Source organism: Schistocerca nitens, chromosome 1 (assembly GCF_023898315.1).
Source record: "Schistocerca nitens isolate TAMUIC-IGC-003100 chromosome 1, iqSchNite1.1, whole genome shotgun sequence".
Taxonomy (NCBI): domain Eukaryota; kingdom Metazoa; phylum Arthropoda; class Insecta; order Orthoptera; family Acrididae; genus Schistocerca; species Schistocerca nitens.
In genome coordinates, this window is record NC_064614.1 from 122,254,538 (window position 1) to 122,269,912 (window position 15,375).

The 15,375-nt window shown below is 52.2% G+C and overlaps 1 protein-coding gene across 1 annotated transcript; it reads left to right on the forward strand.

Moving 5' to 3' along the window:
- The first annotated feature begins 3,152 nt into the window (after window positions 1-3,152).
- LOC126201768 (uncharacterized) lies at window positions 3,153-5,740 on the forward strand. The gene is made up of 2 exons (XM_049936852.1): window positions 3,153-3,330; window positions 4,839-5,740. Exons 1-2 carry the CDS (start codon window positions 3,153-3,155, stop codon window positions 5,738-5,740), a joined length of 1,080 nt encoding a protein of 359 aa, XP_049792809.1.
- The last annotated feature ends 9,635 nt before the right edge of the window (window positions 5,741-15,375 follow it).

Genomic DNA, 15,375 nt, shown 5'->3' on the forward strand with positions numbered 1-15,375 from the left:
ACAAAGCGGCGCATCAGGGCAGGCGTGCCCCAGGGGTCGGTACTGGGCCCAGTACTGTACAACCTGTACACTGCCGATCTTCCGACCGTACCGCTGGTGCACACTGCCCAGTATGCCGACGACACAGCGTTCTTCACGCGTAACCCGAACAGAGACAGGGTTACGTGAAGATTGCAAACAGCGCTGGACGAGACCGGCCGCTGGGCTAAAAAATGGTGCATCACACTAAACGAGGCGAAAACACAAGCCATAATGATCACCCGGAAACTAGGTAAGCGGGCTCCCGCCCGTCAGCCGCTATTGCTTAAGCTGAACGGCCAAGAACTTCCATGGCGACGTACCGCCAGGTATCTTGGAGTCACTCTCGACACCAGCCTCACCTGGAGGGCTCACATCGAGGACTTGCGCCGTAAAGCTAGTGGTAGGATGCAAATGTTGTATCCTATCCTAAACACTCACAGCACCCTAACGGCTGACATAGGAGTCAGAACATACTGTTCACTAATACGACCCATAATGGAGTAAGCTTGCCCTGTCTGGGGATATGCGGCGCACTGGCACCTCCGCAAACTCCAGTCGGTCCAAAACCGTGCGCTTAAAAGGGCATTACACCTTCCCTTCCGCTTCCCCACTGCTGACCTACACGAAGCAGCTGGAATACCAACGCTCCAAGAGCGCTTCAAAGAATTGGCCGAAAGCTTTTACGAAAACACGGCCAGATCTGACAACAGACTCATCAAAAACTTGGGACAGTACTACCCAACAGTAGACAAACACAGACGACCAAAAATTATGCTAACAAATTAAGACAGCCTATACGGCAGCACAGAAACATCAAACACACTGCACCACCATAACAAGACATACCACACAACAAAGAGAAACTACACATACAGCGTAGAGGAGGAAATGTCCTGAAGGACAATACCCTCCATCACATATGCTCTCCTCGAAAGTGAGGAAAGCACAAATGCAGTAGTCGCCCTGCCAGCGTCCATTCGAGGGGGACGACCGGTCGAGTGCTGACGCGCTGCTGCCGCACGCTACCGGACGATTCTTCGAGCGCGCTATGCTTGCCGTAGCCGGGCAAAATTGTTGTGTGCGTTGCGCATGCGTAACGCAAGCAAAATTGTCGTGTGTGTGGGTGCGCACGCTTTGCGATTGCGCCGCATTATTGTCGTGTGGTGACACGGGCCTGGTCCCTTTGTCGTGCAGCTGCTGCCGGTCTACTGGCGGCGCGGTGGCAGCGAGGGCCGTGGCTTTGTTGTTCAGTCGTCGTCTGTTCTGCCTCCGTCGCGAACCACTCAGACACTGCCGCAGGGCATCCTCCCTGCTCCCCCGAGAGCAGGGAAATTCCTACGCCAGGGCCCGTGGTGCTACCCGGTAACCCGCGCGTAGTCAATGTTAGGACTGGCACTGCTCAGGGAAACCTAACGGTGCCAACGAGCTAGCAACCAGTGCCCCTTGGCAGTGCATGTCAGGCTTCCAGGATCGCTAGAACAGACATATTGGGTAAGCCCAAAGCCCCAGCCCGCTGCGGCACCCAGTCACTGGGTACCCGCGGCCAATCCACTACAGGCATAACAAAGGCAAAAACACGTATTCAAGAAACGGACGTAATGCCAGCACCTAAGCGTCCGGCCCCAAGCCGGCTCGCTGAGGAACACGAGAGCCCAGACAGCGATGGCATGGAAGTAGGGGGGGAAACCGTTGTAGCCAACATCCCCACTTCAAACAGCTTCGCGCCGATCGCTTCCGACGGCGCGGAAGCGGACGAAGCGACGCCTGCCCGTCCCTCGACCTCCGGCGCGCAAGCGCAACAGAAACGGGAGAAAGTGCCTACCATTACTGCTACCATTCAAAATGCGACCATGAAAATCATCAAAGAGGTCGCCCCACACTTAAAAGGGGGACTAAACACGTCATGTAGAGGGTCGTCGGTGAAGTTTCAACCATCGACACCCCCTGACTACAGGTTTCTAGTGGAGTACTTCACGCAAAAAAAACCTTTTCACACATATCCGATAACGGAAAAGAACACATATAAGTCGATGATTAAGGGTCTCCCGCGAGACACCGATCCCGCCGAAATAGAAGAGCTGCTCATTGAGCACAAATACAGAGTTATCGAGGTGAAACAAGAAACACGCGCCTCTGACCCCAACAACTCTGGTGAGGGACGTAAAAAGCGTGCGCAATTCAAGGTGATGCTTCACCCAGACGAAAAGAATAGAGAACTCCTAAGGAACGAGCTTTTCATGAATTGTAAAGTTACCATCGAAAAGTACCGACAGCCTGAAGGCCCTGTACAGTGCCACCAATGTTAACAGCTGTTCCACACTGCGGAACAACGCTACCACCCCCCAAAGTGCGTCAAATGCGCCGGACCGCACTTGACAAACGCATGCAAAAAGAGCCGCAAAACTCCAGCAATATGCGCGCTGTGTGACGGCGATCACCCGGCGAACTACAGCCGCTGCCCCACACGCATACAGCTAATGTCTACCCGTCCATCCCGGTCGGCAAACGGCGCGGCGCTGTCGCGGGGCGCTCTAGCTCCTGCGGAGTCGACGCCTCTGCGGCCCGCCGCCAGCAGCCGCAGAGCGACTGCGCCGGGACGAGAGGCCTTTCCCTCGCTTCCCCCACCACGCGCCCCGAGGACTGCCACCGTCTGGCCTCCCCCTCCACGCCACCAGCGCACTGAGGCGCCCGCAGCTGCCGCGCCGCCCCAGTCTATATAGCAACCTTGGGCTGCTGGCCGGCAGCCAGGGACGCTGCTCGGCGTATTTGACGAGCTGCGCCAACTGTTTGCGGGCTTCAGCCTGGCAAACGTAATCACAACAGTTACGCCGCTTTCACACTATACGGTTTTGACCGTACGGCAAAAAGCCGTACGGCTGTAGGTGTGAAGAAATGTATGGCGCCTTTCACATTATACGGCGACGGCAAAATGCCGCTGCCGTGCCGTGCTGCAGCCGTGTCTTGCCACTACAACAGACGGTCGCCGTACGGCAAGTTCGACAACAGTGGCCTACGTGACTAAGTGCATGCTTTCACACTGGACGGTTTTGAGCCGTACGGCGTCGACTAGTTCGTTGTAGTGTCGTTTTATTCATTTGTGTTTATTCTTGTTTACTGAAAAGTGTAGAAGAATGGATGAAATTGATACTGAACTTTTGATAACCTTGGTGGAAGTAAGACCTGTTCTGTGGGACAAAACTCTAGATGCGTATAGAGATCGTATTGCTACAAAGAATGCTTGGCGGGAAGTTTGCGTAGCACTGAAGCAAGATTTTGATGAGATGGAAGACAAAGATAAAAATGCGTTTGGTAAGTATTTATTTAATATATTAATATTACATTTAATACGTTTTAAACAGTTTTTATTTAACGTTATAAATTTTATTCTAAAAGTAAATCGTTTGTTTATAAGTAAATTACTGCTACCAGTCACGTTTTTTTTGTTTTGTTTATATTTTGCACGACGCGTTTCGGGAAATAATTCCCATCCTTAAGTGCGTTTTTCTCTAAGTTTTCATCATGTGTGGTGTCTTTTTATGTGTCAGGTCTTGCATTCTGTTTTCTTTACTGTAATTTATAAGAGAAACACGCACAAGACCTCACAAATAAAAAAACACTACACATAATGAAAACTTAGAGAAAAAAACGCACTTGAAGATCGGAATTATTTCCCGAAACGCGTCGTACAAAATATAAACAAAACGATTAAAAACGTGAGTGGTAGCAGTAATTTATTTATAAAGAAAACTATTTACTATACAGTCGCAGGCTTTCACAAACAATCTACAAAAAGGAAAAGGCTTGTTAATTTATATCTTTGACATCTGCCATGACACGCTTCCAGCATTTGTCATAAAATATTTACAAAGAGTGTTCCTTATGGCGTTGGCTGTCAGTCCTCCTCTTATGTTGGCATCTTGGGCTAAGTCTTCCAAACCAGTGAAGGATGTGGTGTCTTCAATTATAAATCCATCTCTCTGACGTACAAAATTGTGTAAAACAATGCAAGCTTTAACCATTTTTACTGCAAAATCTGGATGAACATTTAAAGGTCGGTGAAACAACCGCCACTTATTGGTGAGGATGCCAAAAGCACATTCCACATACCTCCTTGCTCTGCACAAACGGTAATTAAATACACGTTTCTCAACTGTCAAGTTTGTTCCCCCAAAAGGCCGGAGCAAATGCGTGTGTAGGCCAAATGCTGCGTCTCCCACGAAGAAGTAGGGTACTTTTGGACCTTCCGTACCAGGCAGACATTGGACGTCTGGAAATTCCAGGGAATTACTTTCTATTGACTTCCATAAACTGGACCGTCTGAACACTGAAGAGTCACAGTCTTTGCCATAACTTCCTACGTCGACATAAATGAACCTGTAGTTGGAATCCGCTACAGCCATCAGAACCACAGAAAAGTATTCTTTGTAATTGAAGTACATTGATCCGCTATTAAATGGGGCAGTAAGACGGATATGTTTTCCATCCACCGCTCCTAAGCAGTGGGGGAAATTAGCAGTACGTTCAAATCCAGCCGCTATTGATTCCCATACCTCTTTGGTCGGTCTTTGTATACATTCTTCCCGCAGTGATGACCAAATTGCTGTGCATACATCATTAACCACTTTACTTGCTGTAGAAATCCCAATTCTGTACTGGAAATGTAAGTCAGTGAAGGAACAACCGCTTGCCAGATACCTGAACAAAACGAAAAAAAATCAGTGACATTTAGTTTGCAGTGGACATTTTTTGTTACAGTTTTGCTTTTTTCTATACAAAATTAAAATGTTTTCATACAGTTTTGTTTTCTTTTGATGTAGGTATAGAAGTAATACGGAGGTGGACCAATCTACGAGACTCCTTTGTGAAGTCAAACATAAAAATTCAAGCTGCGAAAAAAAGTGGCTCAGCAGCAAAGAAAATGAAAAAGTATGTATATTCTGATCAGCTGCAGTTTCTAAAAAAGCTGTATGATGCTCGAGAGACGGAGGACAGTTTTCAATCGGAACGCACCGCCAGACTGGAAGAAGATATAGAAACGCAGGGCTCCGTCGAAAATACTGAGAATGTTTCTGGGCCATTTGATACAGCACCCACACAACAAACATCCAAAAGCGAGTGCCATACAAACAGAAAACATAGAAAACCTGATGCAATCGAAATGAAAATATTACGAGCTCTGGAAGAAGACAAACCTTGCAGCAAAATGTCATTTTTACTTAGTCTGAAGCCTCATCTGGAAAAATTTGATGAACAGGATTATCTTCAGTTTCAGATGGGAGTCCTCAAAGTTATAGAAAATATATATGAAAGGAGAAATATATTGACAGCTCAACCTCCTCCATTTACCCATTACACACCTCCCATGCCCTATAATAATAGATTTCAAGCTTATTCTTATTCACCTATGGAAAATGCTGCTCCAATATCCTCTTACCATACGCATCAGATTCGTCCTCCTCCAGCTGCACCAAACCCAACTACTTTTCTCGAACAACCATTACAGACTTCTCAAGGTCGCAGTTCTTATCAACGAATTAATAAAGTGCCACCACCATACCCTTCGCCTTCCACAAGTAGCCATGAAGGCCCACCATCAACAACGCAGTTCTACAACGTTTTTGCAGAGAGCCTGTCGCCACAAAGTGACAGTACAGTCAGTCCTGCTACAAACTCTTTGGTTTCAACTGCTGATATTGATATTGACTTTTCTACTTCATAATCTGAGCGTAATAAAAATGTAAAACACAAATAAATAAGTAAATAAACAGAACTAGTTTTTATGTATTAAATTACCTTAACGTGATAGCCAGCATTTGAACAGGTTGGATGCAATTGCGGAATTGTGTGTTTTGTCGTTGTAACACATCCTTTAGTTTTCTATGTAATTCGTCAAACGAGGTAATAGACATTCGGAAATAGTTAAAGAATTTATTTCCGTCGTTCCTCAAATCTTCAAAGAGTGTATAAAATAAACCCACTTCGTCTCTTCTCTGGTTAATGGGGTGTACCCACAAAAGACGACCTTTTCTTTTGCGGCGACGATGAAGCAACCACAAAGCAACAACTCGTTTACGGTTCATCTTGATACACACATTAAGCAAACTGAATAGACACCAACAACTGGTCACGTCAAAAAGCCGTGTAATGTGAAAGCAACACAGGCACGGCTAAAACTCGTACGGCTTTTTGCCGTACGGTCAAAACCGTATAGTGTGAAAGCGGCCTTAGGGACACCGTGGCGCGCGTGCGGGCGGGCGGCGCCTGATGGCCTCAGCAAATTCACGGCCCTCGCTGAGGTTGCTATGTCATTATTCGATTGTTTTAATGGATCCCCCTAGATCCAGAAAACTAACAATATTAAACTTTAACGCAAATGGCGTAAAACCACAAAAGCAGATACTAGAAGAATTTCTCGACCGGCATGACATCGATGTTGTGTGCCTGACAGACCCACCTTAAGCCCGAGGACCTGCTTCTCCGTCCGTAACTATGCCATACATAGAACCGACCGCGTAGGCCGCGCACGTGGCGGAGTGGCGATCCTCGTGAAAGGCAGACGGTGCTTTCGCATCGTGGACTTACCCCAGACACGCAGCATCGAGGCGGCCGGTATAGAAATCAAAATTAGAAACTCGACATACATAGTAATTTCCGCGTACCACTCCCCAGCCACCACTATACTGCAACAGGACCTTCAGGCTCTGCTAGGTACTGGGAGGGGACCTCAACTCGAAGCATAGGGCCTTTGGCTGCCGCGCCGAGAACAGAAGTGGCGTGAGGTTGCATAGACTCGTTGAGGGGCGTGCCGCCCTCAGCGTCATCGCACCCGACGAGCCTACGCACATCCCCGCAGACACGACAAGCAATCCAGACATCCTGGATATTTTTGTCGTAAAAAACTTCGCTCTCGATACGACAGTCACTGTGCACCACGAGCTGAACTCCGACCGTAATCCGGTCGTTCTGGACATAGCCAGTGTCGAAAACGATGCCGGGAGGATGGCAAGAACAGAAGTAATAACAAACTGGGACCGATATAAATACCTGGTGGGTGAGCACGTGGAGGTAATCCCACAGATGGAGACAACAGAAGAAATAGACGACGCGATAGCGAACTTCACAGACGTCCTCCACGCCTGTGCTCGCGCTTCAAGCGTCAGGCTCAGCACAGAGCCAGGCGCCAGGGACCTGCCCCCTGACATCTGGGACCTCATAGTCGCCAAACGCAGGCTGCGTAAGCAGTGGCAGCGTCACCGCAACCCCGCTGACCGCCGCCTGCTGCGGAGGCTTGAGGACTAGGTGAAACTCCGACTGCAGGAGCACAGGAGCGCCGCTGCTGGGAGGAGATGTTACAAACCGCCGAAACAGAGAACAGCAAACGGAAGATCTGGCAAATAGCCCGGCAGCGGAAAGCCCCACCAGAGAGAACAGGCCACTCCACGGCGAGAACGGTCTAGCTTATGAAGACCAAGAAAAGGCGGAAATAATGGCAAAATCACTAGAGTCACAATTCCGAACTCACGTCATCGATGATGACGAGAGTGAGAGGCAGGAAATAATAGTCATCGGACGAGTGACTCAGATAAGAAATACGCGCCCAAACACAGAATTCGTGCCCGTTAATGAGCCGACAATAAGTGCCCTCATCAAGCGACAGGGAAACCACAAGGCTCCGGCCCTGACCGCATCCGCACCCCACTCCTAAAGCACCTTCCGCCTCCCGCCATAACATTTCTGGCAAGCGTCTTCAACGCTTGCCTAAAACTCACCTACTTCCCCTCAGCGTGGAAAACTGCTAAGGTAATCACCCTCCCCAAACCTAACAAAAACCTTCTCCTACCCGAAAGTTAGACCAATTTCCTTACTCACTGGCGTGAGTAAAATCCTTGAGCTGCTAATACTCACAACCCTCCAGCAATTCCTTGCTGACAACAACATCCTGTTGCCTGAACAGTTTGGATTCCGCGCTGAGCACCCCACAGTCCAACAATGCCTGCGCTTGGTAGAGCTCGTTTGTCTGGCCAGGGCAAAGAGAGAATCCACAGGAGCAGTATTCCTGGACATAGAGAAAGCATTCGACCGCGTCTGGCACGATGGCCTACTATTCAAACTAGATCACATAGGGTGCCCAGAACATATCATAAAGATCATTGACTCATTTCTTGCGGAGCGTCACTTCTTCGTAAGAAATGGGACAGGATCGAGCCAGATGCGACCGATTGCGGCCGGAGTTCCGCAAGGTTCGGTTTTAGGCCCCGTCCTATACTCCATTTACACGAACGACATACCGAAGCAGGTCGGCGGAGAGATCGCTCTCTACGCCGATGACACTGCCATCTACAGGAGTAGCCGCAACCTTGACTTCATACGACGGAAGCTGCAAGCCCACCTCGACTCCATAACGCAGTGGTGCAATTTATGGAAAATTAAAATCAATCCGAGTAAAACCCAGGCCATATACTTCAGAACCAGGCTAAAACTCCCAGACCAACAACTAACAATTGGTGGTCGGGACCTAGCCTGGCGAAATTGTATTACCTACCTCGGGATGGAGATCGACAACCGCCTGACATGGAGACAACACATAAAGAAAGCGGCAAACAAGGGGTGCGCGCTCCTGTCCCAACTATACCCTCTTCTGAAGGGTGAAGGACTCACCTTGAAATGCAAAATGCTTCTCTGGCGCCAACTCATGGTTCCGGTCATCTTGTATGGCTCGGTAGTGTGGTCAATGGCGTCAGACACCTCACTTTCAAGACTACAACGGCTACAAAATAAAACCTTCCGGGTAATCACAGGTGCTGACAGATACGTCCGCAACACACAAATCAGAGATTTCTTAGAACACCCCACCATCTATTCCCTCATAAAGGAAAAATCTGCCAAACTTTATGAGAGGACACAAACATCGCCCCATCACCTCATTCGAAATTTAGGCTGCGAACATCCAGACCTTCAACATAAGAGACCTAAACTAACCCTTACGCGCCACTTTAGGGACATTTAAAACACACAAACACACACACAAAACAAACATTTACTCAAAAACACGCACACAAACCAAACCACCATCTCCATGAACCCCCTAGCGCATTCCTAGAAGTCAGACGGGCATAGCCCAGTGGTACTTCAGTACGAGTGCAAACAGAAGGCCTGTCCAGCGCCCACAGCAATATTGTCGTGCTCTACGCTATTTCAGCTGCGATACAAATTGATCAGCATCTATTTGTATTGCGCTTAGGGACCGATAGGGCACGCTGTGAGCCAGGACCCCCTTCATGTGGGATCAGTCCTCGGTCACTCGCTTAGATTCCGTCTCTTCCTCTCCTGCCCCCCTCATCATGGAAGCACAAAGCATTGACGCGGCGGTTACCGCCCCATCTGAGCACGCTCGGGCGGCGGCCGCACCCGCCCCACCACCTGCGGCAACCGCGGTCACGACCACGGTCGTGCCCTCTGCTGCGCCCCCAGGATACATCCCGTTAACCGGGTTACAACTGTTTGCCATCATGAATCGAATGTCCAAAGTCACCACAGCCTCTGAAAGACAGGCTGCTGAGAAGGCTTACGAAAGGTTCAGAAAATACGAACTTGCCGCTGCGTCACCAGGCGCAGCCAGAGAAGAGGTCTGTGTACCGACGGGAGCCCCGCCAGGCGTGTCCAAACAAGAGGACACTGTCCTGCCGGAGGCGGCCCTGAAGGGAGCAGTGCCACCAGGCTTGGTTTCCCAAGCAACCAATGTTCTGCTGGCCGCCCCTCCGGTGCAGACGAGTCAAGAGGCTGTTGACCTGACGTCTGCAGCACAAAAGGGCACAACGATTCCAGAAGCGAACCTGGAACAGCTCCTTCTGCACGAAGAAGCAATGGACGTCGCGCTGCCGTCTCGCAAGAGGCCAGCGACGACGGACGATGACGAGCCACCCGCAAGCGCGCCTTCTGTTCACAGGCTGCCCCAGAGGAAGAAACAACACGCGCCAGAGGGCGCCACAGATGAGGAGGCCGCCCAAGAAGGAGGGGGGGAGTTTGTTGTCCCCAAGCGGAGGCACACGGCTCGGGCAAAGACGCTCGAAACCGACTAACTCCTTTGCAGCCGTCCAAGACGATAACGAGGCCATGAAGACGGGGCAGGCGCCCATAAAACGTGCGCCTGCACCGCCTCCGATCACTATCCAGTGGAAGGAAGACTACAACTCCTTCCAACAGTTGTTTAAAGATATCCCCTCCCTAGCAGTAAAGACTCAGGGACCTGACCTGTTAAAAGCAACCGTCCGCTCGATGGAAGATTACCGTCGAGCTATGAAAGTCGTCGATCAGGAGAAGCTCAAATGCTTTACTCACAACGCCGACCCCCAGAAACAACTCAAGGTGGTCCTTCGCCACCTGCCAATGAAGATGACAGATCACCTCAAGGAAGAACTGGTAGCCATGGGCTACCCAGTCAGCTCGGTGACTCTCGTGAAGTCACCACGGACCAAGCGAGACATGCCACTGTTCCTGGCTATCCTCCCTGACAACCTGGATAACAGGAAAATATTCCAGGTAGAGAGGGTAGCGCGGGTATCAGTGGCGGTCGAGCCATTACGGGCAAAACGCAAAAGGGCCCAGTGCTACTCATGCCAGAGCCTGGATCATGTTGCATATTATTGCAGCATGCCATCCCGCTGCGTTAAATGCGCCGGCGAACATCAAAGTCGGGACTGCGCAAAAAAGAGAGAAGAATCTCCGGAGTGCTGCAACTGTGGTGAGCCACATGTGGCGAGCTACAGGGGCTGCACTATATTCAAGCGCACAACCAAACTCCAAGGCAAAAAGAAGCGCACAACCAAACTCCAAGGCAAAAAGCCTCCTCGCAAAGTACAGCCAGGCACTAACTATGCTGCCAAGAGGACCACTGCCACCCCATCGCGCCAACAATCACAGAAGTCTCTGCCCCAAGACCAAAAAGCGGAGACCACCTCCACAGCCCCAGAGGACTCAGGAATGTCGGACATGCCCTTGCCCAACAACACAGTTCGTGGACACCCCCAAGTGCGCCCCACCACCAGCAACCCACTGAAAAGTGCGGAACGCCCCATGCGGCAACCGGTAGCGGCGTCGCAGCTGCAAACCGTTGCCGCCGCCGCGGCACCCGCCCACGCAGCCGCCACCCCTCCAGGTACAGATGCAACCAGCTTGGGTGAGCTACTACGCTCACTCAACACACTACTGACCCAACTGCCAGTGCTCGTCACGGCAGTAACGGGGGCCCTCCAGGCCGTCACCGTTCTATCATCAGCCCACCATGGATAGACAGCAGATCCATGGCCTATCGGTCTGCGTATTTAACGCAAACGGACTGGTTAAACAACAAGGTGAGTTTCGCCAATTTATACAGGACGAGACAGTCGACCTGTGCCTTGTGTGCGAGACTCACCTCAAACCAAGAGTCCACGTAAAGGTAGCCAACTATGCCTGCTACCGCCACGACAGACCAACCACCGGAGGAGGAACTGCCATCTACATCAGGTCCTCCCTACGACACCACCAGGTCCATCTCCCAGCCCTTGCAACTCTTGAAGCCACAGGGGTCAATGTCTCCTCCATGGTGGGACAGATCACCTTCGTGGCCGCCTACAGGCCGCCACGCGGTAATCTCCTGGAGGCAGACTTTGACACGCTACTGGCGATCGGGGGACGGGTTTTCCTTGCTGGCGACTTTAACGCCAAGCACACGGAGTGGAACTCCCGTCTTACCAACATCAGCGGTCGTCAACTCCTCCGTGCCGCCCTCCGCAGCGGCGCCATCGCGCTCGGACCCCACGACCACACCATCTATCCACACCGAGGGCAGTCAGATGTTCTCGATATCGCTCTTATTAAGGGCATTGGGAACCATATGACTGCCACCACTCGGTGTGCACTGTCGTCAGACCACCTACCAGTGCTCTACGACATCGACGTAAGGGGGGCCACTCTCCCACCCCGCCGCAGGAACTACTACCGAATGGACAGCGAGAGGTTTCAGGAGAACGTTCTGGAACTTCTTTCGGATGCACCAGACCCCACGGAAGTGGGGGGCAGACAATGTACCACGGTACTTTAACAGCCAGCTGCTACTTGCAGCTGAAGAAGCATCACATCCTCGCCCGCTCCAGCCAAAGGACTTCGCCCTTAGCCTCCCATTGCACATACGAGAGACTATACGGGAGAAGAAGTGTTCCGTGAGTGGCAACTCACGCGACAACCTGCCACCAAACGCCTCCTAAACAGGATGAGGAGGGAGATCAAGGCGGCGGTTGAGAAACACAGAAACCGCGACTGGGCCGACATAGTCGCCACCCTCAACTCACAGGACGGCAGTGCTTGGCGAGTCGTCAAGTCCTTCCTGCGCCGGCAGCAGCGAGTCCCACCACTGCAGGCCGGGCAGATGGTCGTCTGCAGTCCAGATGGGAAAGCAGGATTGTTGGCCGACCACTTCGAGTCGTCGTTCACCCCAGTGGATGACAATCTCGATGTGGCCCATATTGGCATTCTTCCTAGCAGCGAGAGAAGAAGGGGACAGGATCGACCCCATCTCTGAGGAGGAAGTGTCAGAACAGATACAGACGCTCAACACCAAAAGGGCGGGAGGCGCCGCCGGCGGCAACAATCACTTGCTGAAGAACCTGCCGGAAGGGGCCAACCAGCTCCTTACAGGCATCTTCAACCAGGTCCTCCGCTCCGGGATCTACTCCTCTGAGTGGAAACACGTGGAGGTGGTAGCCATACCCAAAGCGAATAAGGACACCTGGCAGGCCGAAAACTACAGGCCAATCAGCCTTCTCCCGTCCCTCTCCAAGTTGTTCGAGCGTCTGTACGCCAAGAGGCTGCTCCGGCATGTGACGGTCGAGGGCATCATCCCGGACGAACAGTTCGGATTCAGGAGCGGACATTCCACCACCCACCAGCTTCTGCGGCTGGTGGAAGAGGCCATGCGCGCCCTGGAGACCAGGGAATACCTTGGGCGGTGTTCCTTGACGTCTCCAGGGCCTTCGACTCCGTGTGGGACGACGGCCTCGTGTACAAACTCTCTGTGCACGGGGTACCGACATCACACGGAGTCCTCATCCGCTCCTACCCGGCCGACCGGACCTCCCACGTCCGACTAGATGATGGCACCTCGACCCACAGGCCGAAACGAGCAGGAGTGCCGCAGGGATCCGTCCTTGGCCCCCTGCTGTACTCAATTTTCACCGCAGATGCCCCACGAGTGGCGTCGGTGAAGTTAGCACTCTACGCTGACGACACCGCGCTATTCGTGCGGAGCATGAATGCGAGGGAAATGCGACGCCTCCTCCAGATTGGCTGCGACACCCTGGGCGCGTGGTCAACCAAGTGGCGGCTCAAGCAGAACTCTGCAAAGAGCCAGGCAGTAGTCTTCACTAGAAGACTGCTGCCTCCCGATTTGCCGCCAGTTACAATCACGGGAAGCCCCGTGCCGTGGAGTAAAACTGGCAAATACCTCGGGGTCACATTCGACCAGAGGCTTACCTGGAGACCACACGTCCAGGATGTTAGGAGCAGGGCTATAGGGCGACGTCACACCTTGTACGCCCTGCTTAACCACACGTCGACGCTGGCCCCCCAACACGGCATCACCCCGTGCCTAGCGCTGGTCCGACCAGTACTGGAGTACGCAGCCGTGGTGTGGGGCATGGCAGCCGACACTCATATAGGCACACTGCAGAGGCTGCAGAACAGAGCTCTGAAGCTCGCCCTGCGCCTTCCAAGAAGATATTCCTCCGCTCTATTACACGAACAGACCGGCATCCTGCAACTGCGGGACCGTTTCAGACAGTCTGCACGACCGTTCTACAGCGAGGCTGAGGGTTCAGAAAACCGGCTTATACAGGATCTGGCTCAAAATATACAGCGCTGGCCAACCACACATTGGCCTGACCTACTGAGGGTTTAACAACCCTCAGCAGGCAGGATGCAATTGCATCCCTATAGGCCGAATCAAAAAACAAGGCACTATAACCAAAACCATAGGTATAGCAGGAAAAACAAAACATCGTTTACCCTGCTCCTAAGCGAGCAAAGGACGGCTCGCCCCTAAGGTACAAGCGAAGCGAATGCCAGCGTCCAGACGAGACTGGGACGCCGTCGCGGAAGGGTCGTTTAGCAGCGCAGCAGCGGGGAAGAGCAGCCAGCTTCCCCCCCCCCCTCCCCCCAACAACGACGGAGCGGCCCGACGCCGGCAGTCGCTAAGCAGCGACGACCGCGGGGTACCCCCACACCAAAATAGCTGAAGGGTGCTCCACAGTCGATTGCAAAGCGCAGGGATTGGCAAATTGTTGTGACTCTTAAAAAGCAAAACTGTCGCGAGAGTCCCTGCGTTGCGATCGGGAAGCACCATCCTACCGCATCGTCGCACCGCGCGGACAGCCGGAGAACACCGAACAAGAGGACCACCACAAGGGCGCAGGGAGCGCAGTTGGTAATATTCACCCCTCACGCTGCCGCAGAGCCTTTCTCTGCCCCACCCTAGTCTGTTAGGGCAAGTACTCCTTCAGGGCCCAGTCACTGGCTGGATACCCGCGAGGAGAGGTGTAAACTACCATCACTAGGCAGCAAACCCGCCCGCACACAACGCCGCATCCGACCAACATGGCGAAGATAGGGAGACTCGACCCAGCGACCCAGGAGTCGCCTGACTCACCTGACTCGAGTCGCCTGACTCACCTGACTCGAGTCGCCTGACTCACCTGACTCGAGTCGCCTGACTCACCTGACTCCCCCAGACACCCCCGCCATCAGCCTTCACCCCCACGACGAGGTCGGCCATCACCCTCGCGAAGAGGTCACGGCAGACGAGGACAACGAGGGCTGGACAGTGCAGCGCTCCAGAAGAAGAAGGCGTAAATCAAGACAGCGACACCCTCTCTCCTCACCATCCATAGAGCCGAGAAGGATTACTCCGGAAAGGGGACCTAGGGAGGACAACGAGCCGAAAAGGCCCGCTGGAACGACAAAAGCACCCACCACTACGACATACTTCCTCAAAAATTTACCTGATAAGACTACCAACAAAAGTCTGTCCCTGCAGATCAGTGAACACATTGGAGACTACAGCGGCCCCCTTAACGTCTTCAGGGAGGGAAGGACCGCTAAACTCACTGCATACAAACATCATGATGTTAACTATCTGCAGAGAACTCTTAGGCAATTTCTCCCAACCAATGTAAGTAGGCTGTTTAGATTTTCTTATTGGTAACGCCCCATAGAGCTCTGTATGAAAATCACTGGCTGTGCTGTGTGCAGTCTGTGGCTAGTTTGCATTGTTGTCTGCCATTGTAGTGTTGGGCAGCTGGAAGTGAACAGCGCGTAGCGTTG

What these genes read in the sequence shown, in the direction of transcription:
- LOC126201768 (XM_049936852.1), top strand. Translation starts at nt 3,153, where the DNA reads ATGGATGAAATTGATACTGAACTTTTGATAACCTTGGTGGAAGTAAGA. An exon ending in CAAAGATAAAAATGCGTTTG is followed by an intron (nt 3,331 to 4,838) that starts GTAAGTATTTAT and finishes CTTTTGATGTAG; the next exon opens with GTATAGAAGTAATACGGAGG.